Below are 24,785 nucleotides of genomic sequence, written 5' to 3' on the forward strand. Positions count from 1 at the left end.
AAATCGTGCTCAGAATTGAAGATGAATTGAAACTTTTCTAAAGAGAGCGCAACACCCCTCACTCTTCCTATCTTCTGCCACTTCCGAGGCATGTTGAGGATAAGACTTGACATACTTTGAGCTTGAGGATTGAGGAGACGTCCGATCAAACTGAGAATATTCTTTTCACAAGAGCTGTACTGTGGTAAATCCGGCATATCAAACGGAAGATCTTCCTCATCTAGAGACATGGCCATCATGGCTTTGTCCATTGCAGACGACATCGAGATTGAGAAACTGAGAGAAACTCCGTGTAAACCAAGTGAGCGAACGGAATTGAGAAGACCACGATAGAATCCAAGGGAGAACTACTGAAATCCTTAACCGCAGCTGAGAACTCCAACGAACCAGACGGAATCGAAAGAGGATCGAAGAGAAGCAGAACGCAAATTCGAAACCAATGTCAGCCGCCAGAAGAGAGAGAAAACGATTAGGTTAAAATCTGGAATAACAAGGATGAAATGAGCAAAGGGAAAGTGTTTTCCGGTTCAAAACTCTACTTTCGTTTAGCTTAGGATACTCTAGACGAAAAAGAGGGTACTGAGCCCAAAAGAGGGATTCTTGTATTTTTGTATTCTACTGACCGTAAATAATATGTATATGCAAGTATATTAGCTATAATTAAAATTTTGGATTCAAATTCGAATATTGGGTTTTTCTGACAACTCTTGCATTGTCTTTTGTCATTGTCTAATACACAAAACAAGATAGACGATGAATAAAAAAGTAATTTGTACGATAGCAACAAAATTTAAAAATTGTACTACAAAAGAAAAAAGGTTTCAACGGCATTTTTTTGTGTCTCTTAATTATTTCTGTCCCGAACTAGAAGTAAACAACACCCGTCAATATCTGTCTCTTAGATATTTTGCTTATATGTTCCAAACAACTCAGTGATTTTATATCTAAAACAGGTACTTATAGTTGCTTGACAATGCTTAACATTTACACCATTTTTTCTCAACAGTGAAGAAAATGCTCAATAGTCAAATAACTATCTGTAAGAAAATAGAACAGGGGAAACCAACTGGGAAAGAATCTTTGTCTGGTTTTAGATTATGATTAAAAGCTGTATCGGTTATGGTGAATTAGTTGGAAATCTCTAAATAAATACACACTCTTTTTATAAAATACATATATATGTTTTGTAGTGTATATGAATAATGAAAATATCTGAAACATGCTTTACCATAAAGGCTTTTGATGAGCTGTAGTATTGACATAATTGGTTGAAGAGAATGAGTGATCATAATGACACCTAACATCTTTTATTTAATCAAACAAATACCTAACGTTATTTTATTTGTTACTATAATAGACTCCAACCAATTCATTATCATATTTATACAGTTTCTAAGATTTTTGGGCTTTCCCTTTCTGTCTGCATGGGCCTCCCTCTCTTATATTATATCTGACTTAATGAAAACTTTTTTTAAAAATTATTTTATATTTTTCTCCCATTTTCCTCTAGATGCTAATTTTAGGAAAATGAAAAGATGGTGATGGAATTATGGAAACGTAAAGTTAAAGCAAAAACTGTATCATTGTGGAAAAGTATGGAATATAAAATAACATGGTGGTAGTAAAAAAAAACTTAAAATAAGATGGTGATGCGATATTTTTAGTTGAAATAAAAATAACTTTATATATTTGTAAACGTCCATTTGTCACTGTTTATATATATTTTACTTCAAAATACTTTTCTTCATTTTCTATTTTTATAAATTAAGTAGGACACATATTCACAAATGACAGAAACGAATGATGCTAGTTTGGTGATCAATTTACCAAAAAATACAGATATTATTTACCGAAACTGATTTAGATGATAGAGACATGAATCTGTTTGCCAATATAATTGGGCTCAATTAAGCCCAAATTATAAGAAAGACTACCTAAGTAACGAACAAGTAGAAGGTCAACTGTCCGAGCGTTGACCAAATAAATCTCTCTCACTTTCCACCTTCTGAAAAACCAACCTCACAGCTTTCTCTCTCCGGCCAAATCTAACCTCCGGCGATCATCGTTGGTCACTGATTTCTTATCACCGGTTAGAATTCCTTCCCGCTATCTCCGGTAAACTCTTTTCACACTAATTCCACTCGTTTATGTTCCATCACAAAATCGATAAAGTTTGATCTTTTCCTTTTTCACTAACAGACCAATCTGTTTACACACCAAAAAATTCTTGATTTTGGGCAATCCCGTAAATTGTACCTCAGATGTTGTGTTCTTGAGGTATTACTTGAAAAGTGAATAATTAAGAAGTGTTGATAAATAGTTGTGGAATAATTTGATAATTGTGTGTGTGTGTGTCAATTTGATTAATTTCTTGATTGTGTATTGTGATGAAGAAGGAAAAATAAAAAATGGCGACTCTGGTTGATCCTCCTAATGGGATTAGAATCGAAGGGAAGCATTACTTCTCAATGTGGCAAACTCTGTTCGAGATCGACACTAAATACATGCCAATCAAGCCGATTGGTCGTGGAGCTTACGGTGTAGTCTGCTCCTCTGTTAACACTGATACCAACGAGAAAGTCGCTATCAAGAAGATTCACAATGTTTATGAGAATAGGATCGATGCGTTGAGGACTCTTCGGGAGCTCAAGCTTCTACGCCATCTTCGACATGAGAATGTCATTGCTTTGAAAGATGTCATGATGCCAATTCATAAGAGGAGCTTCAAGGATGTTTATCTTGTTTATGAGCTAATGGACACTGATCTACACCAGATTATCAAGTCTTCTCAAGTTCTAAGTAACGATCACTGCCAATACTTCTTGTTCCAGGTATGTGATTGATCCAACTCATGACTCATCTGTTGTTGGTTCTAGCTTTGTCTAGATTTTGCTTTCTCCTTAAATTTTGCTTTACTTTGTTCTTATGTTTAGTTGCTTCGAGGGCTCAAGTATATTCATTCAGCCAACATCCTGCACCGAGATTTGAAACCCGGTAACCTTCTTGTCAACACAAACTGTGATTTGAAAATATGCGATTTTGGGCTTGCGCGTGCGAGCAACACCAAGGGTCAGTTCATGACTGAATATGTTGTGACTCGTTGGTACCGAGCTCCCGAGCTTCTCCTCTGTTGTGACAACTATGGAACATCCATTGATGTTTGGTCTGTTGGTTGCATTTTTGCCGAGCTTCTTGGTAGGAAACCAATATTCCAAGGAACGGAATGTCTTAACCAGCTTAAACTCATTGTCAACATTCTCGGAAGCCAAAAAGAAGAAGATCTTGAGTTCATAGATAACCCGAAAGCTAAAAGATTCATTAGATCACTTCCGTACTCACCCGGGATGTCTTTATCCAGGCTTTACCCGGGCGCTCATGTGTTGGCCATCGACCTTCTTCAGAAAATGCTTGTTTTTGACCCATCTAAGAGAATTAGTGTCACTGAAGCGCTCCAGCATCCATACATGGCACCTCTTTATGACCCGAATGCAAACCCTCCGGCTCAAGTTCCTATCGATCTTGATGTAGATGAGGATTTGAGAGAGGAGATGATAAGAGAGATGATGTGGAATGAGATGCTTCATTATCATCCACAAGCTTCAACCTTAAACACCGAGCTTTGAGCTCAAGTCTTGTTTGTACGGGTAATTTACAGAAATCTTCTTCTACTTAGGTCTGATTGTCATCATATTGTCTATAGAGTCTTGAAAAAATAAGATGAAGAATAACTTGGAGTTTAAGCGAGTAGTGATGCCATGGAAGCTGTGTTTTTTTTAAGTACAAGCTTTAAGTGTGTCTGTAACATATGTACATAGAGAGAGAGAGCTGTGTTTCTCTGTTTGTTTGTTGCGTTCTTGCAGAACTTTGAACCCTCTCATGCAATCCAAGGGTTTTGATAAATCAAGTTTTCATATAATTGTAGTCTCATATAGTTTAAATCTAACAATATCAACAATTAAGCATTTTTATATGAAAATTTATCATCACACCATGATCACAGGCCGCCAGATTCATATAAGAGGTAGGCCTTTGCACCGAACCTAACTTTTCAAATCGTAACAAAACAAGTATTGTTTTTCTTTCAATTTCTTAATGAAGTTCTATAAGATACTTTGGTGACTAGTATTAGTTAGTACCCTCCTCATTCATTTATCACATGATATGCTTCATATTTTGTCAACACATGATATGTTGCTTCTATTGGTTAAAGCCTTACAGGCTAAAAGCTTTTTCTTCTATACCAACTTTCCTTCTCATAACTGTTTTTCTTTTCATTGTATAAAAATAACTTGGAGGATTTAAATCCAGATTTTGTCAACCCATCAGAAATTTGAATTTACAATGAATATTCCGACTAGATGGTTATGGTTGAATCACTTTGGTCTTTCTTTTTCCCAAGTCAAAATTAAGTTAAATTAACAATTAGTCAATTACTTATGATAAACCAAAAAAAATGATTACACCATCATGGGAAAAAATTCTAGCTTCTTCCGCAAGAAAGTCAATCAGCAAAATACATCGGGGATGACGTTTCATTTGGTAGAAACTTATCTTCTATTCGTCCCAAGAGAACAAAAAAAGTGTCAAAAATACGTGATCTGATCAATTTATCACATTTAATGACATCTGGTCAAATCACCAATCCATTTGTTTATCTGAATATTTACAATTAGTTTAAGACAAGTCTCATTATGATAACAATAAAGCCGTCTCTCTTGTCCAAATACTAAATCCTGCCTAACAACTCCTCCATAACCAAATTCCTCCAAGCTCTCAAATTCTCACAACCTCTCCACACACAAAGGACAAGTAAGAAAAAGAAAACAGATTGGACCGAATTGAATTGAAATGTTGAGTCCGTTTTCCTCACCGAGGAGATCGAGAAGAGGAAGCAAAGAAAACAAGAACCCTTATTCAAATCAAGGACTTGACAAGTTCTCTGCACTTCTATCTGAGCTTGATGAGAAAAGACAGAGCATTTACGCAAAGAGGCTTGATCCTGATGGACCACCTCTTGTTCGGTTTGTCTTTACTAGCTCCGGTGAGTGCGTCCCTGTCATGATCAAGACAAAGAAGGCAGGTCAGAAGAAGGATGTTCAAGATGATTTCAAGGTCAAGAAGAAGGATGTTCTAGATGATTTCAAGTTCAAGACCGAATCAAAAACAGAGCATGAAATAGAAATAAAGAAAGCAGATTTGGAAACAGAGCAGCAACAGAGCTATGTAGTGAACGAGAATCTGAAGAAGATTTCGAGACCAAACCATTTATTTCCCGTGACAGTAGTGTTGGTTCTAATATTCTTGATGTTTTTCGGACGGACCGTCTCGGTCATGTGCACTGTAAACGCATATTTGTGGCTAAGTCTAATTGTTCGAGTACGTATATGTTCAAGTACGAGTATGTGTGAGCATAAAGTAAACGACACAAAGAGTTTGTTAACGGGGTTCGGTTTTTCCTACATCCCCGGGACCTAGTCCAGAACAAATTCACTAGAACAAGATTGCAATTACAATTGCGTATGATATCAAGCACTACTATGCCTATCATTCTTTTCTAGATGAATAAACCACCAATAGATCTTACATCATATATGGTGGGGCGACGCCACACACCTTGTGTGCATCTCTCGAGAATACCCTGAGGCGCGCAAGTCTTCATGAAGCGCCCTCTTGGTATTTATAACAATTGCTCAACCCTAGAGTTGACAATTTTCCTATTCTACACTAATAGGAATTTCCTATTCTACACCAAAATAGGAATTGACAAATTTCCTTTTTCTTTATGGACAAGGAAACTTTGTCTTCACGTTCTCATCTTGAATATACTATTCAAGATGTTTATCCAGCTCAGCAGACATCTCTTGGCTTGTCCAAGTCGTCCCCAAACTTCTGTACTCCAACTCTTCAAAGCAGTGTCACAACTCAGCTTCCTGTATTAATGTCGGAACTAGTTCAAGAACTATGTCAGACATCAGATACATCCTTTGATATATCAGACTGCTGGTTTCTTGATTCAACACCATATATTCTCTGGTTTGTGTCAATCACAGTCACTTCCTCAATTCATCAATCTCATGACATTTTAGATGGATTATAAAACTCAGTCAACACAACATCTTCAATCTCTCCCTTGATGATTGAGTTTTATAATCCAAGCACCTTCTAGAAACTAGTCAACACAATAATAACAATCTCCCTCTTGATGAGGGCGTTTTAGAACCCAAGCACACACTCAATGCTTCATGTTTCGTCATCTATTCGACTCAAAAGATCTCACATCTTCATTCTCCCCCTTTTTAACTTAGTTTGATACTCAAGCACTCTATTCTTTAAGTCAAGCTTCAATCAAATCAAAAACAATCTTCAACTCATTTCCTCATAACCAGAGTAACTCTCTTTATCTCCCCCTGCTTGAGTGCATAACTAAGTTAAAAACTCTGTGAAGATCCTTCAATGCGTACATAGAGCTTCACATCGTTAAACTCATGGTTAATACTTCTTGAAAAATCCTCTAACCAAAACCAAGATATGCTTGAGACTCTTCTTCATTGCTCATCATTTATCAACCTTGAGAGTCTATTTTTCATCAAACTATTTATGAGACCTGTCTTGTTCTTGCTTCAGCTGTTCTCAAATACAGAACGTCTAAACTTGACATAAGTGTACCAGCTCATTTTGACGTCCATCTTAGTTGAAATTTGACCTGCAAAAACTTTTCTCTGAAAACTGTAACTCAACTTGAGTAACTTGCACGAGTTTTTCTTGAGAATCTGCCTACTAGTCTCCTTCTTTTTGAACAAACTGCTTCCTAAATTACTTGCAGAAAACTTGAATCATACATGCTTCTTATCATTGAGAATTCCCAGTTTCTGAACCATCTATTTTGAACAACTCAACCTTTGATTTATCTTTGCACTTCTGATACTTTGACAGTCTTAGACCATTCTGCTAGCTTTCCTTGTAGCTTATCTCACACCAACTGATCCAATGACATTCTTGAGAACCTTTTTAACACAATGATTTAATCAACCTTGAGATCTTTGCAACCCGTAGCTTTTAAGTCTCCAAATTAACTGCTCGGAAAAGCCTTCATTTAACTATGTTCTTGGCCTCCAAATCTAGTACCCTTTTACCAGAATCTAGTTTCAAATATCTCTGCCAAATTTCATCCCATTCTGAATTTATTTGGTCGTCCGTTTGATAACTCCACAAGAACTGGCCAAATCTGAAACTTCAAATGAACTATGCCCGGATCAGGTTGAAGAAGCTTGAATAAAACACAAACCAACCGTCAAAATCTCAATCCCACCGTTGAAACTCAAGACAGCAATACCACGAACCTTTCCACCAAGTTTCGGCTCGATCAGATTACATTTAACTCACCAAACGTTTCCTTGAATCAGACATTTCAGAACTGTTTTCTCCTTTCTTCTCTAATCCGAAAATCATTTATTTTGACATTGATGGTGCAGTTCATATCTCCTCTTCCCTTTCTTCTCCCCCATGACTGCAGCTCTCTCTTCTTCGGTGATCTTTGTTAATCCCTTTAATCACACAACCTTCTTTATGTGACTATCAAGATCATTTGTTCCTTAAAAGTGTGATCTCCAAGCTAGCCTTCAAGATTCTACTCCACAGCTTCTTGTCTTGAGGCAACTAAAACTCTGCCTGTGAGACAATCTCTAAGAGATCAGTAATCTTCATAACCTTAATCTTGTTATTTGCAGCAGAATCTCAGATTTAAAGTTTCTCAGAACTCAGAAAACGCCTTCGCTAGAATCACCGGAGTAACATAAATCAAAGCACCACATAGCGTATGAAACATGCTCATCTTGATGTATTGCTATGACAAAACTCCATTACTCAGTAGATCTCTGCTTTCAACGCCACAACTTAGAATCAGCCACAAAGGATTGATTCCCAAAATCGAAGAACTCTTGAATTGAACCTTTTTCATCAGTTTTGATGCAGAGCACTAGCGAGGTAGCAGAACAACCCAGAAAATTATAAATTTGGGTGAAAAATTCCACAATAGTCAGACGAAGCCACAGGAGAAAACGGATCACAATTTGGGTTTACGATTTGAAGGATATGGTCAATTTCTCAAGACAGATCCGAAACAATACAAACCTGCGAGCAGCCAATTTTGAGAGCAATTTCCCATCAAACCACAAGAAACCAGAAGATGATATTTATATCCTTTAGAAAATCTCATTCTCAAGTTTTCAGAACATCTTTCAGAGCTAAAATCCGAGGTCTGAAGCCAAAGAAACGAAGATGAAAGAATCAACCCTGAGAACCAAAACTGTCTTTGAAATCTGAAACATTCTTCTTTATCACTCTTTCTTTGAGTTACTTCTCGATTCAAAGTGGCATCAAACTTCTTCTTCATCATTATGGAGCTTATTCTTCTTCCCCATCATTACTCTTCTCGATCCAATGCCTTTCTCTTTATGATGCAGTTTAAATCCTCTCCACCTTCACTCTTCCCCTGACTGAAAGACCTTAACTCATATCTTCCTCAACTTGAAACAGTCTGATACCTTAGAGAACTCCACCATCAACATGTTCCAAGAAACCATAAAACTGTCCTCAGTAGAGCCTTGGAGCAATATAAGTCCGAGTATACCACAACGAATGGAAAAATGCCCATCTTAACAAAATCTTCATGAACATATGCTGTCACGTTAGCAAGTTATCAATGATTTCCCAAGACAGATCCAAAATGTTATAAACCTGTGGGCATGCAACTTTGGGAGCAATTTCCCATCAAACTACAAGGAACCAGACGACGATCTTTATATCATTGGAAAGATCTTGCTCCCAAGTTTCTAGAACACTTTTCGTAGCTCAAATCCGAGGTCTGTAGCCATAGCAACTGAAGAAGAAAGTAGCAACCTGAGAAAGAAAAACTGTTCTTGAAACCCAAAATCTTCTTCTTCTCATCATTCTTTGATTTCTTCACAGATACCAGCGACATCTTTAAGAACCATATTCCATAGGCTCATCTTTGATTCATCTTTCTTTCTCATGTCAAGAACCATTTGTCAAATTCTTTTCAATGCTTGCAGCGGAAGCAAAACAAAATCTTCAAGAAGTAGACATCAAAGCTAAACTCCACTTTTCGACTTTAAAAGATGTCGACTTCATTTCTGTGTCTTGAGGTCACAGTGGGAACACACAAACATTTCCACGCCTAGACTTTGAAGAGCAACTATTGGGAATCATCGCTGGCATCTTTATCTTGTTGGTTTATACCATCAACGACGATCACGACCAGCCACCACTTCCATAAACCTGAAAAACCAGTTGGTTGAATCTTCATCTAGCTCTGTTTGATTTCGATTTCTGAACTCGTCAACTTTCTCTACCATAAGATGATCAAGAACAGCTAGCCACTGAGTCTTCTTCCCTCTGACTTGTGCTGACTTGTCACACTTGAATAAAACTTGAATAAAGCACACTAATTCAGTTCCAGCCTTCTTCTCCTTTCTTCTATCAATGTTCAGACGCCTTCTCGTTTAAGCACTGACATGATCAGTTTTGTGTCTCATCCTTTTTCACTAAGTATCATAAGCAAAAGCTCAACCAAGATTTAAATTCTACCCAATCAATTCATGAGCTTTCTTAGACTCTTCAAATTCTCTCCCTCCTTTTATTTATAAAACTTAGTGAAGAACTCATCTACTGATATGTGCTTAAACGTATGCTACCATAATCTTGGTGAAATGGTCTTCCTCTTCAACCAAACAAGAACTTAAGAAAACTGGTTCACGTATCATACTCTAAGCCTTCCATATGAATTACTTTTGATCTTTCCTCAAATCGCCAAATCAAAAACAAGCTTCAAGAGTTGTCAACAAAACGCAACCATTCTTCCCCGTTGAGGAAACTGTAAATTCTAAATTTCCAATTCTTTACACTAGAAACTTATGACCTTTTCAATTCTCTCCTCTATCCGGAACCTCTCGCACTTTCTCTCGGTGGAGACGACTCTCAAATTCTTTCTCTGATTTTCTCAATCAGTTGACAAGATTTCCACTTTTGAAAACCCAAATTTTTTCCCTTCAGTGAATCTCAATCTCAACGGAGAAGAAGATACTCAAACTCTCCCTCTGAATCTTATAGAAGCTTCCGTACACTTTACCAAAAATTTCAACCCTTGAAAATGAGGAACCAAAACTGTAGATTGGCTTAAAGGGAATTAGCTCATCTTCTGATCTCAAGGTTCTAACCAAATCTCAGAGGAAGCCCATGAGACAGCTTTGACACGAGACAACCGAAGCTCGTTTATTCACCATCTCCAGTTACTTTGACAAAGCTTTAAAGAGCAATGTCTTCAGTGAAAAACTCACACATACAAGTGTCTTCTTTCTCCGATAACTGCATAATCACGGCCATTTCTTTAAGACTGCAAATTTTACCTGTGAACTCGACGACTGCGAATCTTTCACCAAAGCCACATTCACTTCTTTCATCTGAGATAGATGCTGACATTGTAGTTCCTTTTCAGTATCAAATTGAAACCAGAGAATACCACTAAGGCTCAAAATGATTTCAGAATCACACGTCTCTTCCACGGGTAAGCTACACCATCACAAATTCTCTTCACGTTTATTCTAGACATGTGACTATTTTAGCCCTCAATTTCACGAAATTGACCTCTCTTTGCTTCAACTAATAACTCCAGACATGACATCAATCCTCAATTTTAACAGCTCAAAAAATCTCTTAATCTTCTGCAGAATTTGTGACTCTCTTTATCTAAGTATCATATTGAAGAACAGTCGCAAACTAACCGATTTATGAAACCCAAAAACTGAACATATATCTTCATCTCGCTGATTCCAGATTGAGAGATTAAACTCCACCTTTCACCAATTCAATTCAAAACCCCCAACACGATTTTTCGATTTGTATGATCAAACCCGAAGTTAACCCATCTTCTTTCAAGAACCGAAAATAACCAAAGATGAACGAGATACACATGACCTTTGATTTTGTTTCTCTTCGTGAAGTTTGCAGAACCATTGAATTGAGGAAAGATTATATTATCTTCTTCTGATTTTAACCGGCTAAAATCACCTTATATCTTCTTCATCGAGAAACATCTTCTTTTAACTCTCCAAGTTTCTTTCTTAAAACAAAACTCATGATTCTATTCAGCCCATCGATTTTTCAGATTTTGGAATTCTTTTTCAATCTTCTGAATGCTGAGAAAGACAAAAACATGTTTAGACGAACTGCTCCTTGAGTGAACAACCCACATTCAACACAGTTCCTCGTTAACTCCTCTACGAAGCAATACAAGAGCACTCCAGAATCACACACTTCGATTTTGTTCACACTGGAGAGGACACCAGAAGATAGACCCAAAACCCAACATGTGTGTCTATTAAACTAATCTGAGTCAACCTTTGCTAGCAATTTTTCTCCATCGTGGAACACTGCTTCAAAAAACGTCTTCCTTCGCGAGGCCTAGAAAAGAATCATTATTGGGCCAAAAGTTCCAAAAGCAAGCCCATGTTAGGAAAAAGTCTTCTTCTCAACCGTTCCCGACGATAATAGAAACAAGTTGTGTTCTTCCTTCATACAACTCGATGGATAGCACAAACCTTTCTTAAGAGTTTAAGATATATTCCACCTCTGTCAAAATTCGAAGATATTCATCATACCGTAACTATCCTTTTCGCTTGGTTTCTTCAAAATCACACAACTCCGAATATACCCTTGATCTTTTTCTCTATATCTTCGTGAATACACTTCCTTCTCATCTGCTTCCAGTTCGCAGTTAGCCACAAATCCAGGATCATACCCGAAATAAGAACAGATTTTTGTCGAGCACCCGCTCTGATACCAATTGTAAACGCATATTTGTGGCTAAGTCTAATTGTTCGAGTACGTATATGTTCAAGTACGAGTATGTGTGAGCATAAAGTAAACGACACAAAGAGTTTGTTAACGGGGTTCGGTTTTTCCTACATCCCCGGGACCTAGTCCAGAACAAATTCACTAGAACAAGATTGCAATTACAATTGCGTATGATATCAAGCACTACTATGCCTATCATTCTTTTCTAGATGAATAAACCACCAATAGATCTTACATCATATATGGTGGGGCGACGCCACACACCTTGTGTGCATCTCTCGAGAATACCCTGAGGCGCGCAAGTCTTCATGAAGCGCCCTCTTGGTATTTATAACAATTGCTCAACCCTAGAGTTGACAATTTTCCTATTCTACACTAATAGGAATTTCCTATTCTACACCAAAATAGGAATTGACAAATTTCCTTTTTCTTTATGGACAAGGAAACTTTGTCTTCACGTTCTCATCTTGAATATACTATTCAAGATGTTTATCCAGCTCAGCAGACATCTCTTGGCTTGTCCAAGTCGTCCCCAAACTTCTGTACTCCAACTCTTCAAAGCAGTGTCACAACTCAGCTTCCTGTATTAATGTCGGAACTAGTTCAAGAACTATGTCAGACATCAGATACATCCTTTGATATATCAGACTGCTGGTTTCTTGATTCAACACCATATATTCTCTGGTTTGTGTCAATCACAGTCACTTCCTCAATTCATCAATCTCATGACATTTTAGATGGATTATAAAACTCAGTCAACACAACATCTTCATGCACTTGTATCGTTTGGTACTTGGTTCCAATGATCAAGGAACAGAGCAGAAACAGAGGATCTACTTACGAGACAAAGAAGAGGAAGAAACTAAATATCGAAAACAGAGCTGCTCCTGATAAAAGTAAAACCCGGTGACGAAAATCAAAATTTTCTTTTTGTGAATTTATTTTATTCGTTTCATCTAACATTTCCCTTGGTTTCTTTCGTTCTTTCTTCTCTGTTTTGTCCATAGTTGTTAATTTTGAGACAAAAAGATACGTAACTTCTTCTTCTTTTTTTCTCCTTTCTCTAATGCTAGTGAAATGTAAACTATTCAAACTGATTATTTTGTTGGTCATGGTTCAGTGTTTCTTGATTCATTTGTGTACAACTTTCGTCTAATCGATGATCTGTAAATGGAAATTTTTTTACTTTGGAGTTTTGATTTATTGTTGTTTGGAAAACCTGTACTATTTCTTTGTTTTATTTATTACTCCCTCCATTTCAGTTTAGTTGTCGTTTTACGATTTAAATTTTGTTTCATAATAGTTGTCGTTTTAGGTTTTCAATGCAAATGTTTGGTGAAAATTCCAGTTTTATCCCTACAGTTTTAATGTTTTGGCCAATGAAATATTTTATAAAATATATCTCTATACTATTAAAAGAGAAGTACAAATGAAAATGGGTCGGGTTAAAATCAGAAAATTGACCCGAAATTCTGAAATCGGATCTTTGAAATTTTTTTGGAATATAAATTCGAATTAATAATGAAAAATCGAAATAAAATCAAATATTTATGAAAATCAAATAAAATCTGATTGTACTTATGGTAACTAATAATAAAAGCATATTCCAAACAATATTATACATTAATTACGTATAATAAATTTGTTCATATATTTTTGGGACTAATTCCATAACAATCAACGTTTTTGTCATTAATTTCGCTCATTTTAGCCAATTATCATTAATTGAAAGATATTTTATTTGCTTCTAAAGATTTCTAGAAAATTTATCACAAATAACCCATCTGTTTTATAAATTAAATTGATATTTTTATTTTGGTCGTGTAAATTAAATAGATATTTTTATTTTGGTCGTGTAAATTAAATAGATATGAAATCCATGTAACTAATTTTAATTTAATTAGATTAAATCGAAATTATGATATTTTCATACCTATAACTTACCAAAGAAGTTTAATTTTCAATTTATAAAGATTTCTTGAATATGATTTTAGAATTATTCAACAAGATGATAAGTATTTATTAAATTTTGTGAATCATGAAAAATAATAATTAATTTTTAATCATTATACTTCATCTTTCAATCTCTCATCTAACAAATAAGATACATATTCTATTATTACTATGTCCAAACTTCATTTTGTTGTACGACTAAATAATATTCCCATTAGAACTGTCAAAGCGAGTTGATTCGTCCCGTTAAGTCCGTTTTGCGATAGACAAAAAATATTTTGACTTGTAGTTAGTCGGTCCGCACGACCCGCGGATAGCATATATGAAATACAAACCCGTCCCGCGAATATATGCGGATTTGCGGGATTGTCCATGGATTTTGTTTAAATAATTTTAAAGTAACCAAAATTTAAAATACTACTAAAATAAATAAATAAATCAAAATACTATTAAAAGTTTGTTTAAATTACCACATGTTGAATAAATTATAATTTTATCAATAAATACTAATATGCGGGCTGATCCGCCAACCCGCGGACGATGAAAACCGATTAAACCTATGACCCACTACGAATTAATCCATGTGGCCCGCTTATTTGCGGGTTTAATATATTTTCTCAAATCTGCCCCATAGTGAGATGATGTGGGCTTGACCCGCGGTTTTTGACCTATTTTGACTGCTCTAATTCCCATGAATCGTCTAATTTTAGAATTTTAAAACACAAAATTCTATTTTGTAAATCATAATTAATACCATGGGTATATTTATAAACAATTTTACATTTTCTCTACAATTCGTTATTATGAATATTTATAAGTATACTACACGATTCGTTCTACTAAAAAACACACACAATATTAAACGCAACGTATGTAAACCAATATTCTCCCGCGGTGGACCGCGGGTCCGATCCTAGTTAATAAAGAGTAAAACAGAAAATTTAATGCTTTCTTAATTTGTGTGAAAAAACCTTAAACGACAACTAAAACGAAACGGAGGGAGTACTAAATATGGATCCGTGCGTTGCACGGGTTACCGGTCAAAATTATCATTTTTAACTTTTAATTTTATTTTTGTAAGCATAACTAAAATTATATAAACATATATATTTTAAATAATGCATATTGCATAGTATAAAACACTATTTGTAGTTATGTTATACTAATTATTAAATCATCTAATAAAAATATTGGCCTATTTATAAAATTATATAATTTTTTTGCTTATTACAACTTATGAAGTCATAAATGTTCATAGGTTGTATTATTGACTTTTAATAAATTATTTACATCCATCGGAAGAATGTATTACATCTTATAATTTTAATATGGGTTAACCTGAGTCAGATCCGACCAACTTCGAAGACTTCTTTCACCATAAAGGTTTGACTCGAGTTCATTTGTTTTGTCGGGTCAACCTCGGATTAATATAAACACAGATTTTTACTGCAATTTGAACAATTTTTAATCACAATTATAGAGAATTATTGATTTGGTTAATTATGGAGAATTTAATAGTTTAGATGGAATTAAGAAGTTTAAAACAAGTATAGGGTGAATTGGGCAGAGTTCGAAAATACAGGTAGATAGGAATTGAAACGCTATAGTATAGGTGTAACGCTATAGGCAACCCTTTTTTTTTTTTCTTTCAAAGTTTCTTTCAAAACAACTACTATACAAGTAAATGGCGTCCTTTTTTCATACAATTGTATAATGATTTATTTAATATCAACAAGGAATGATTTATCCAAAGAGAGCATATAATAAATGTGTGTGTTTTTGAGAAAGGCTGATTCATACCAAAACGGTTAATAGTCCATTGATAAAAAGAGCCAGAGCCAGCTGGTTTTTAATTAATTACGTGGCAAATTCTAAACAAAACAAATAAAATTTATTTGTCGACTAAAATATCATCAATAAATATAGAAACCCACATATATATACGATTGCAGTCACTGGTTTTCTCTGTTGAGGTTTGTTGCAAGTCTTTTTTCACCGCCGGTAAATGCCTCTCGTCTCTCCTTGTCTCTTGATTATTACTCCCTCCGTTTTCGAATAGTTGTCGTTTTAGAGTTTTTTTTTTGTTTTAAATTAATTGTCGTTTTAAGGTAATAATATAATTTATGCCAATAACTACCCAAATTACCCTCATTTTATTGAATACAAATTATTTGTAAATAATTACTTGTCATTTTTATGAGGTTAATATAGTCATTGTATACCTTTTCTTAATTTGTCCAAATACAGTTAAAATGACAACTTTAAAAAACCAGAGGGAGTATTTATTTTTCTTTTCCGATATGAAAAGAAATCTGCGGTTTATTAAACTGATTTACTTGGTTTTTAGACTTTTAGTTTCGATTGGAGATTTCAAAGATGAACAATGAGGCAAAAGAAAGATTGGTCAAACAACTTGGCAGGATTGGGATGGCATGCTTCAGTTTCTCTTTTCTCCACACCAGCTTGAGAGGTTTCGAGAAAGACCCAAACAAGCCATTTTCAGCCGCCGTTGCTTTCTTCTCCGTGGGTTACGTCGTGTTTCAGCTCGCGGACGCGTTTGCTCAGGTTAAGAACCCTAGATCTGCGGTTTTCGACTACATCTCTATCTTCTGTGGTGTCGCAGTCATCTTCATTGCGCTCGTAGGTATCTTCTGCATTGTCTTTTTCGACTAAAGGTACTGAGTCAAAACCGAGTTATGGGGTTTATTTCGAAATAAGAACAAATCTGTGATATGTGTTTCCCCTACTTTGAGTAATTTCAGTTTTTTGTTGTTTGTAATGAGTCTATGGATTATGTGTTTCTTTTTAGAGATTTGGTATGGATTTTGATGATCTCGTTATGGAAAGCAAGAAAGACTTACGTACTACCGTTATTATGAGAAAAGCCAAACAAAAAAAAGCGTGATGAAATTTCCTACGCTAAACGACAGAATATATGATAATGGTTAATTGATCTGCATTTCTTTTAACAAGCTTAAACTGCATGCATGCATACGCAATGGTATTACCAGTAAATTACTGACAATGGTATCATAACTCTTATCAATTATATGCTTCACGGAAATCATGATTATTTCATACAATTTGGAAAATGCAGTTTAGTGTGTTTTAATTAGAAATGAATTTTTTTAATTAAATTCGTTAATTAATGGTTGTGTGTCCAACTAATAACGATATATATAATCAAAGATTTTTGATTAAAAAGCAGTTTATTTTGAACGAAAGACCAAAAAATGAATAACGTCTGTGTGACAGTACGAGAGAGAGAGAGAGAGAGAGAGAGAGGGGCTGATTCGCACGGTAAAGCATAAAAAAGGAAATCGGTTATTATCCTTTGGTAACCAAGACAAAAAAAACCCAGCTGGTTTCGATTATTACGTGGCAAATTTTGTTTTTGTTCTTTTGTTCACATCAATTAATATATACTAGTGAAAGTCGCTTGCTTTCTCACTCGTTCAGCTTCATTGCACACTTCTTTCACCTCCGGTAACTTGTCTCTTCTTCTTCCCTGTCTCTAAAATCATGCACATCTTGATTTTTGTTTTTCATTTCGTTTCTTTCCGATTAACTGAAACATTTTTTCCTTTTTGTTTGTAATCCCCAGCTGATCGAGAATGAACAGAAACGAAGAGGAAGAGCACTGCAAAAGAAACCAAGAGGGCGTTCAAGAGGTTCTTCGAGCACATCCCAAGGACTGCGCTGATAGGCATGCTTTCTTTCTTCCTCCACGACAAACTGAGTAAGTACGAGAAAGACCCAAGCAAGCCTTTTTCCAATGCTCTCGCCTACGCCTCCATTGGCTACGTTGTGTTTCAGATCGCACACGGGTTTGCTCGAGCTAAGAATCCTACATCTTTCGTTTTCGACTTTATCTCTATTCTCTGTGGACTTGCTTCCGTTGTCATTGCCTTCGCTGCTATCTTCAACAGCTGAGTCAATCCCGAGTGAGTTAGGGTTTTTTCTCAAAATAAAATCTGAGATTGACATGTTTCGCTAGCTAGTTGAGTAATTTCAGTTTCATTATTCATGTAACGAATCTATGGATTTATGTTTTCTTTTAGAGATTTGATTTGAGTTTGCTGACGTCGTCGTCGTTTTCAATAAAGCAACACCATTTATATGATTTACTTGAATAAACCATATGACTGAAATGATTTGAAACTTTATTAGTACGCATAACATGATATGAAAATGGCTAATCTTGCGGTTGATTCGATTCTCGGTTTATGTTAAAACCCTAATGTGAAAAACCTTTTGGTTTATCGTCAGTCCAAGAAGACGCCATTTTGTTTGTCTTTTTACTTCTACAAACCGGTATCAAAACCAATCAACCTAGGATTGGTTCAGCAAATTTCAATTTTTTCTCCCGAATGTTCTAGAATCAGATGAGTGGGACTTTGTTGAGTACAGCCGTATAAAATTGTTTGGGCTTTATGAAATCTTTAGGCCCATTATCCTGATCCATTGCCTTCCCTTTCTCCCCTACGTTTTTTAATGACCGGCTTGTGAGGGTTTTTCTTTCTGGATTCCTCTTCTCCATATTAACAATGTCTTCTTCGAAAAAGAGCTCCGACGGCAAATCTTCCGAGATAGAGGAAGCGGTGGCGAGTCTAACCATGCCTTTTAACAAGATTTTGTTGACGAGTTCCGATGGCGAGTCTTTCGAGATCGACGAAGCGGTGGCGCGTAAGTTTCAGATCATAGCGCACATGATCGAAGATGACTGCGCCGGCAAAGCAATTCCGATTGACAACGTCACCGGAGATATCCTCTCTAAGATAATCGAGTACGCGAAGAAGCACGTCGTTGAACCTGATGAAGACGAAGACGAGGAGGCGAAGAAGAAGCTGGATTCGTGGGACGCTAAGTTCGTGGAAAAGCTAGATCTGGAGACGATCTTCAAAATCATTCTCGCTGCCAACTACCTAAACTTCGAAGGACTTCTCGGTTTCGCTAGCCAGACGGTTGCTGATTACATCAAGGACAAAACTCCGGAGGAAGTTCGAGAGATCTTCAACATCGAGAACGATTTCACACCTGAAGAAGAAGAAGCGATTCGTAAGGAGAACGCTTGGACTTTTAATGGTTGATTTAACCTTTCTTAGATTCGTTTCGAAATTGCAGGATTTAGGGTTTTTCTTTTTTATTTTCCCCTTTTAGATTTCGTGAATGGTTTCATCTTTTCGGTTTCGACTTGGTCTCAAGTAATTTTAGTACTGAGAGATTGATTGACCAATGTTGTTCTGATTCGATTCACGATCCTGTTCAAAACCCTAATCTTAAAAATCAGTGCTTTTTCTTTTGTTCTTCTTTTCGGTTAAGTCTGGATATTGAAAACGAAGATATTACTAGAACCGGTTTCCTACAAACCGCTGCTGAATCAACCAGTTATTTATTGAAGTTCTGATATTGTCAAATGATTGGTCGACACGTGTCAGCCAGAAGCTCTTGGTCATCCACTCTCTGCTGAAAATCGAGAGAACCCACTCTCTGCTGTCGTTTTATCTTCACGCGTTTGGGTGTGTGTGTAGTATACACTCGCTCGTTCGTTCAGATGCTGTTGACGTGTTGGTAACGACGATTTGGGCTTTGTGAAAAACATCTGCCCATTTGAAAAGATTGCACAAATCAATTGTATTATTATAATTTTTTTTTTTTTTTGGACGAGTCAATTTTTATTATCTTCTACAGATCATAACTTGGAACAAAATACTGTTCTACTGTTCTGGTGACATGTGTGGCCTACGCATTAACATGTAAATAAATCATTAGTCGAACAAGACGGATTTAAGGTTGACTTATCTTTCTCTTTTTTGTCAACGAATATAAAATTGTTTTTTCTAACACTGCATAATTTAAGATAAGAGTTTCAATCTTGTAAGATTAGGTTAATAAAGTAATTATCTTATCTAAAAATAGTTAGACACGCATAACATTGCGGTATCAAAAATTCCTCTGCACAGAAGAAGAAATGTCTCGGAGAGCAAGTGAAGAGACAGGCTGCTCTCTGATACGGGATAAGAGGATGGAGGTTTGCTCCGTTGCAATATCTAGCCTCTCCTTCGATTTAGCCGATTCCGAGACCAGAGTCGAAACCAGATTCTGCAGAAGCTGAACTCTCTCTCCATGATCCTCTGCGTTACTTCTGAACGTCTTGCTAAACGACGTACTGATCCTGCGCCACCTAAGAGGAAGATACCTATCTGGGACCTGAAAACAGTTTCCTGTAGAGAGAACACGGAGTGCGTGCCTGCAGAGAAACCCAGAGAACTCAAACAGTTGGCAGCTGCAGCTTATGATGCCTTCTTGAGGAACCCAATAGACTTTTCTTCCTCCATCTAGTTTTGTGTGGTGTCTCACGAGATACCCGTCATCCATCTGGAATGATGCGTAGTGAGCTGCAAGCACAAGCTGTTCTTGGAGCTTGGAGAATGCAAATGGAGTGAGGACCGAGGCTGCGTGAGATTCCATGGGGGCCCCCGTTTTTAGGCTGATGTTTTGGAGATTCTGCTGCATTGTTTGCTGTTCTGTGGCTTGGTCTTTGAAATCCACAGCAACAGCCACCTGCATATTCACCCATAACTCAAATTAGCAAAAATAGCAAACTCAACACACGTATAGTACCATTTCATGAGATTAAAATGCATAAACCCTATAAAATAAATGCTTGAACAATTAATGCATACATGGCCTAAGAGCTTCAAATAGCTCACTTCACTATCCATGGCCCTCTTCTTCCCAGACTAGCAATGAATAAACTGTCAGAAGGAGAAGAGAACATACTTGTTCTACAAAGTGAGCTAGCCGGGTTTGTGCGCTCAAGAACCTCTGAATAAAGGCGTTAATGGCTTTGGATCGGCCAGTCAAAGTCATTCCAGCTAGAAAATGGCTTCTCAGGTATGGTAAAGACCACAAGGAACGTGAGGCATACAAGTTATTTATGTGTCTGTTTGTGTGTAGTCCAAAAGAGTTCACCATGTCTCTCCAACCCAACTCGAACTCCTCAACGGATTCCAGATGGTAGAGGCGATAGAATTCAGCTTTCCAGTCGTTGTACCGCTCCCCAAGACCGGCATTAAACCAGGATGGAAACTTTCCAACAACCATCCATATGCAGAGTGCATGCTTAGTGGCTGGCATCTCTCCAGCTATGGCTTCTTTGAGACACATATTATGGTCTGTTAATATCGTTTGAGGTGCCTTCCCATTCATGAACCCTGTGAATGCCTTCCATATGAGACAAAATTAAAGAGTGTCAGAGTAGAAACAAATTGATTTGCTTATTTGCCCTACCCACAGACACTTGCCAAGAATTTAAAACAGAAATAAGTGGAAAAGGAACTTAATCAGCTTAGTGTGCCACTTTGTTACCTGTAGTGCCCATGACCACGATCTCAAATTTTCATCCCGTAGAAGCACACAACCGAAGAAGCAAGGCACACCATAGTTATTAACTCCAACCCATATTCCAAGTGGCATCTCGACTGCACTTAAGCGATGTGTTGTATCGAAAACTACAGCATCTCCAAAGATTTCATATGACTGAATGGAAGAAGCATATGACCAGGCAATATTTTCTAACTTATCATTTGCATCCAAGGTAAACTCGAACTTAAAGTTAGGGTCTTTCTCCTTTATGCTTTGGCACATCCTCAGGAAATCAATGTTCTCATCCTCAGGATCAAGTTTCTTGAATGACTGAAGCAAATTCCTGACATCCTTTTCGGTGAATGGTAAAAATCCTGGCTCAACACACTTCTCAAGCTCCAAGAGCCTCATCATCTGCTGAACTGAAATTCCAGTCTTGGAAAACATCAAAATCCGACTTTTATCTGCATCTGATATGGACCTGTATGCAGGAAGAAAACGAACTTGATTTGGTTCTAGGAGCTCATGATTGTGGTGATTAGCAAAACCCGTAACACGCCATTCCGTTGAACCTAACTCAGTAAGTTTACTAATTCTTAAGTATGCTTGACATCCGCATCGAGAAGACCTTCTGTTTCTCTGTGGTTTTCCTTCACTTAGAGTTTTGATAGGTGTGTTACCAGCACGATGACAAACAAAGTAGCGCCTCGTAAGTCCTTTGCCAACTCCGTCTTTTCCTTCTGTCCTGTGACGGCGTATGGAGAACCCGCAACGCTTTGCAAATGTACTATAGAACTCGTAAGCAGCATCATGTGTGAGAAATATTTGTCCGAGATATGGAATGGCATTGTGAACTGCTTCTAAAGAGAGAGTGGTCTCGTCTGGAGATTCCTCAGTACTACTAGCATCGTCCAAAGACAGGGATCGCTGATCTGAAGGATCATCATAGATGAGCAACATCTGTCCAGGATCATCCGACATTTAGCTCCTAAGGTATATTCAGCACTTTGCCTGACAAGCACATAACAAGAGCACTTATGAGACTCTGTAACATTACTATCTACAATAACCAGATAATCTGCAATGAAGTGCTACATAATGTTCGCAGAATCATGTCAGCTTAAAAATGATTGTGGAAAGCAACCAATTGACGATACTTAAGAATTCACAGTGCCACTGCCACATGGATTACAAGCTTTAAACTCATGAGTACGAAGCTAGAAAGATTGAATTTTTAATGTAATTTGGAGATTTCGAAGCTAACTCAATTCGAATTCTCCGAGATCAATGGCAATTACAAGATGGGTTATTCATAATTTGAAAGTCGCTGTATTCGAAACGTTTGAAATCAATCACAAGAAGAGAAGTTTTCAATAAAACTCGCATGATTCGAATTCCAATTTCGTTAAGAAAATGGAAGTCCTGATAGAAATGCGTGAAGAGAATAGAAATAGAGAAGTTGCAAGAGATAGAGAAAGAGAGTACACTACTGAATTTAAGCTGGCGAACAGAGTCTTGCGAAGGAGAAGCCCTAATTTGCGCAGGCAAGTGACAATAATCCTTTCCTTTCTCCTACGCATCTTGTTATCTTACGCCTCTTCTCTACTCGTCTTTATAACAACATTACACGTACTACCAAACAGCCCCCATTTATCAATACGATGTCGTCCGTTAATTTTCATTTCGATATTATTTTTGTTAATAAAATCCCATTTCTTCTCAGTTTCTCACATCCCTCGACTACGGTTACCCGAACCGAGCCGGTTATTTCGGTTCTTAGAAATTTGGATCGGATTACTCCGTTTTAACTTTGTTGCGTTTCTATTGGGCTTTCGTCTATTTTTTACCGGCCCATAGTTTAGGGCTCTGAGTTTGGACAAACCATTGATAAGCTTGCGCTCTTGTGTCTTTGGAGGTTTGTTTCCCTTTTATGTATCTGATCAACTCAATCTTTTTAGGTTTGAAAATAATAAGATCCTGACCCCGAGTAAAAATTATGCAGGGTTTGGCGACTTCCACCGATCGTGTCTCGCTTTCATTCTTCGCTCCCAGGTTTTTTTCTTCTTCAGTTGAACGTGATTAAGGTTTGCAACAGTTGATTTTTGTTTTGTTTTGTTAAAGAGGTATTGCAACAAATTATTTAGAGTTACGGCTCAGGGACTATATAACTTATAACACTAGTTTGTGATCATATATCACACGTTATCTATGTAAATATATTGCTGTGTTTTGCCAGGAATCAGAGTAAAACACACACGAAACCAACAAGAGTGTGTTTCTTCAATGTTGGTCCATTCCCAAAATCAAAAATCTTGAGACAGATTGTTCCTCTTCTAGGTATTATGTGTTTAAACCTTTCTTCATATATAGCACTGCAAACTAATGTCTAGAATATCTGCAGCAAATGACTTTGCAACTTCACCATCGTGGAGACTACCAAGGCGTGTGACAGCATCTGCAGACAAAAACTCAATCTCCCCGGTAGCAGAAAACAGATTGCAAAACAGGTTGTTCATGGTGTATTGCTGCCTAGGGTTCATGTGGATGGTGAAGAAAGAATTTTTGCCTCATTACTTTAGGTTTCACATGATTATGGGATTGCTTCTAGAAGCATGTGAATTCTTCCCTTGGATTAACATAAATGGTAGTTTAAGGGTGTATTACACGATACTGGTGATGGGATTTAGTTGCACACTCACCCTTGTTGACATATTATGGTGGGCTGCCCCTAAAATCGCCCTCTGTTTTGTTGGTGCTGGAATGGCATTTGTACAACTTTGTAAGGTTTTAGGATTATCTTAGATGGTTTTAAGTCATATATGATGATGGTGTCTAGTTGCACACATGTCCTTGTTTATATTACGGTGAGCTTTTTTCTAGTTATCCTTCAATAGAATCTTTTTTTTATACCTTTGAAAATCCCAACAATAAAGTCTTGTTTCATTTCAAATTCGGTTGTTATCCCATTGTTGTGTGTGTGTGTTAGCAAGGTCCAAAAACCGATCCCAGCTGTAAACGAAAGAAACTCACTTCGATATCCAACGAGATGGATTGTATTTGGTTTACAATGTGAAAAGCAAACCAAACTGAGCAGAACATGAGAGGCAATACGTTCTTCATATCTAGTTGGGAGAGAACAGAGTAAGGGAAAGACAACAGTACTAAGGGAGTTACAGAGTGAGCTACTGGGTACTCTACGACTGTTAGCTTTTACGTTCTCATATTTTACAATGACCAGGTGTGCTTTCTCAATCAAAAACTGTATTTATTTGATTACCTACTTAGCACCTTTACACGTACGGTACCATTTCATGAGATTAAAATGCATAAACCCTATAAACTAAATACTTGAACAATTAATGCATAGATGGCTGATACAGAAAAACTCAACAATCTCACAAATGAAATCGAACGATAGATTGAATCGATGTTCATAAAACACAGATCCACTTCTCAAATTGCTAGAGCATAGAAGAAGAAACAGCTCAAGCTACAATGAGGAAATAGCCATGAGAATCCTCAGAGAATTCTCAGAGAAACAGAAAACTCAAAAGAAAGAACAACAAACTTCACAATTTTCACGATAAAATCTA

At 36.8% G+C, this 24,785-nt stretch overlaps 6 protein-coding genes across 18 annotated transcripts; 5 read left to right on the forward strand and 1 right to left on the reverse strand.

Annotated features, from left to right (window-relative positions):
* Positions 1 to 1,918: 1,918 nt before the first annotated feature.
* LOC9328617 (mitogen-activated protein kinase 1) lies at positions 1,919 to 3,916 on the forward strand. 7 transcript variants are annotated; one of them, XM_021014562.1, is made up of 4 exons: positions 1,919 to 2,115; positions 2,200 to 2,277; positions 2,394 to 2,831; positions 2,934 to 3,916. In XM_021014562.1, the coding sequence occupies exons 3-4, from the start codon at positions 2,409 to 2,411 to the stop codon at positions 3,621 to 3,623; spliced, it is 1,113 nt and encodes a 370-aa protein (XP_020870221.1). In that variant the 5' UTR covers positions 1,919 to 2,115; positions 2,200 to 2,277; positions 2,394 to 2,408; the 3' UTR covers positions 3,624 to 3,916. The 7 variants fall into 7 exon arrangements, with proteins under 7 accessions (XP_020870221.1, XP_020870222.1, XP_020870225.1 ...); XM_021014563.1 differs by having other exon boundaries at positions 2,397 to 2,831; XM_021014566.1 differs by having other exon boundaries at positions 1,919 to 2,089.
* A 569-nt stretch (positions 3,917 to 4,485) lies between these two features.
* Positions 4,486 to 13,070, forward strand: LOC9325858. Its single transcript, XM_021011929.1, has 2 exons — positions 4,486 to 5,334; positions 12,644 to 13,070. Exons 1-2 carry the CDS (start codon positions 4,849 to 4,851, stop codon positions 12,779 to 12,781), a joined length of 624 nt encoding a protein of 207 aa, XP_020867588.1. The 5' UTR covers positions 4,486 to 4,848; the 3' UTR covers positions 12,782 to 13,070.
* Positions 13,071 to 17,162: 4,092 nt separating this feature from the next.
* LOC110224785 lies at positions 17,163 to 18,214 on the forward strand. Its single transcript, XM_021011932.1, is given in 2 exon segments — positions 17,163 to 17,483; positions 17,485 to 18,214. Coding segments are annotated over 2 exon segments (318 nt in total). The 5' UTR covers positions 17,163 to 17,438; the 3' UTR covers positions 17,758 to 18,214.
* Positions 18,215 to 18,307: 93 nt separating this feature from the next.
* On the forward strand, positions 18,308 to 19,133 carry LOC9325859 (SKP1-like protein 18). Its single transcript, XM_021011931.1, has one exon. The coding sequence runs from the start codon at positions 18,372 to 18,374 to the stop codon at positions 18,912 to 18,914; it is 543 nt and encodes a 180-aa protein (XP_020867590.1). The 5' UTR covers positions 18,308 to 18,371; the 3' UTR covers positions 18,915 to 19,133.
* Positions 19,134 to 19,610: 477 nt separating this feature from the next.
* LOC110224784 (protein FAR1-RELATED SEQUENCE 11) lies at positions 19,611 to 22,825 on the reverse strand. 5 transcript variants are annotated; one of them, XM_021011925.1, is made up of 4 exons: positions 22,683 to 22,825; positions 21,196 to 22,203; positions 20,608 to 21,051; positions 19,611 to 20,388 (listed from the first exon to the last, which is right to left on the reverse strand). In XM_021011925.1, the coding sequence occupies exons 2-4, from the start codon at positions 22,171 to 22,173 to the stop codon at positions 19,768 to 19,770; spliced, it is 2,043 nt and encodes a 680-aa protein (XP_020867584.1). In that variant the 5' UTR covers positions 22,174 to 22,203; positions 22,683 to 22,825; the 3' UTR covers positions 19,611 to 19,767. The 5 variants fall into 5 exon arrangements, with proteins under 5 accessions (XP_020867584.1, XP_020867583.1, XP_020867586.1 ...); XM_021011924.1 differs by having other exon boundaries at positions 22,678 to 22,825; XM_021011927.1 differs by lacking the exon at positions 22,683 to 22,825 and adding an exon at positions 22,491 to 22,666.
* Positions 22,826 to 22,957: 132 nt separating this feature from the next.
* Positions 22,958 to 24,138, forward strand: LOC9325860. 3 transcript variants are annotated; one of them, XR_002328995.1, is made up of 4 exons: positions 22,958 to 23,107; positions 23,195 to 23,244; positions 23,429 to 23,529; positions 23,594 to 24,138. XR_002328995.1 is itself a non-coding variant. In XM_002889750.2 (3 exons), exons 1-3 carry the CDS (start codon positions 23,189 to 23,191, stop codon positions 23,992 to 23,994), a joined length of 558 nt encoding a protein of 185 aa, XP_002889796.1. In that variant the 5' UTR covers positions 23,118 to 23,188; the 3' UTR covers positions 23,995 to 24,138. The 3 variants fall into 3 exon arrangements, 1 of the variants encoding a protein (XP_002889796.1); XR_002328996.1 differs by lacking the exon at positions 22,958 to 23,107 and having other exon boundaries at positions 23,118 to 23,276; XM_002889750.2 differs by lacking the exon at positions 22,958 to 23,107 and having other exon boundaries at positions 23,118 to 23,244.
* Positions 24,139 to 24,785: the final 647 nt, after the last annotated feature.

This window comes from Arabidopsis lyrata, assembly GCF_000004255.2.
Source record: "Arabidopsis lyrata subsp. lyrata unplaced genomic scaffold ARALYscaffold_1, whole genome shotgun sequence".
NCBI classification, from domain to species: domain Eukaryota; kingdom Viridiplantae; phylum Streptophyta; class Magnoliopsida; order Brassicales; family Brassicaceae; genus Arabidopsis; species Arabidopsis lyrata.

Coding starts and splice junctions, on each gene's coding strand:
- LOC110224784 (XM_021011925.1), bottom strand. CDS start 22,173: ATGTCGGATGATCCTGGACAGATGTTGCTCATCTATGATGATCCTTCA. Junction 21,052..21,195: donor CGTGGTCATGGGCACTACAG/GTAACAAAGTGG, acceptor CTCATATGGAAG/GCATTCACAGGGTTCATGAA. Junction 20,389..20,607: donor TAGCTCACTTTGTAGAACAA/GTATGTTCTCTT, acceptor GTGAATATGCAG/GTGGCTGTTGCTGTGGATTT.
- LOC9325860 (XM_002889750.2), top strand. CDS start 23,189: ATGCAGGGTTTGGCGACTTCCACCGATCGTGTCTCGCTTTCATTCTTC. Junction 23,245..23,428: donor CTTTCATTCTTCGCTCCCAG/GTTTTTTTCTTC, acceptor GTGTTTTGCCAG/GAATCAGAGTAAAACACACA. Junction 23,530..23,593: donor ACAGATTGTTCCTCTTCTAG/GTATTATGTGTT, acceptor GAATATCTGCAG/CAAATGACTTTGCAACTTCA.
- LOC9325859 (XM_021011931.1), top strand. CDS start 18,372: ATGTCTTCTTCGAAAAAGAGCTCCGACGGCAAATCTTCCGAGATAGAG.
- LOC9325858 (XM_021011929.1), top strand. CDS start 4,849: ATGTTGAGTCCGTTTTCCTCACCGAGGAGATCGAGAAGAGGAAGCAAA. Junction 5,335..12,643: donor GACGGACCGTCTCGGTCATG/TGCACTGTAAAC, acceptor ACAACATCTTCA/TGCACTTGTATCGTTTGGTA.
- LOC9328617 (XM_021014562.1), top strand. CDS start 2,409: ATGGCGACTCTGGTTGATCCTCCTAATGGGATTAGAATCGAAGGGAAG. Junction 2,832..2,933: donor GCCAATACTTCTTGTTCCAG/GTATGTGATTGA, acceptor TCTTATGTTTAG/TTGCTTCGAGGGCTCAAGTA.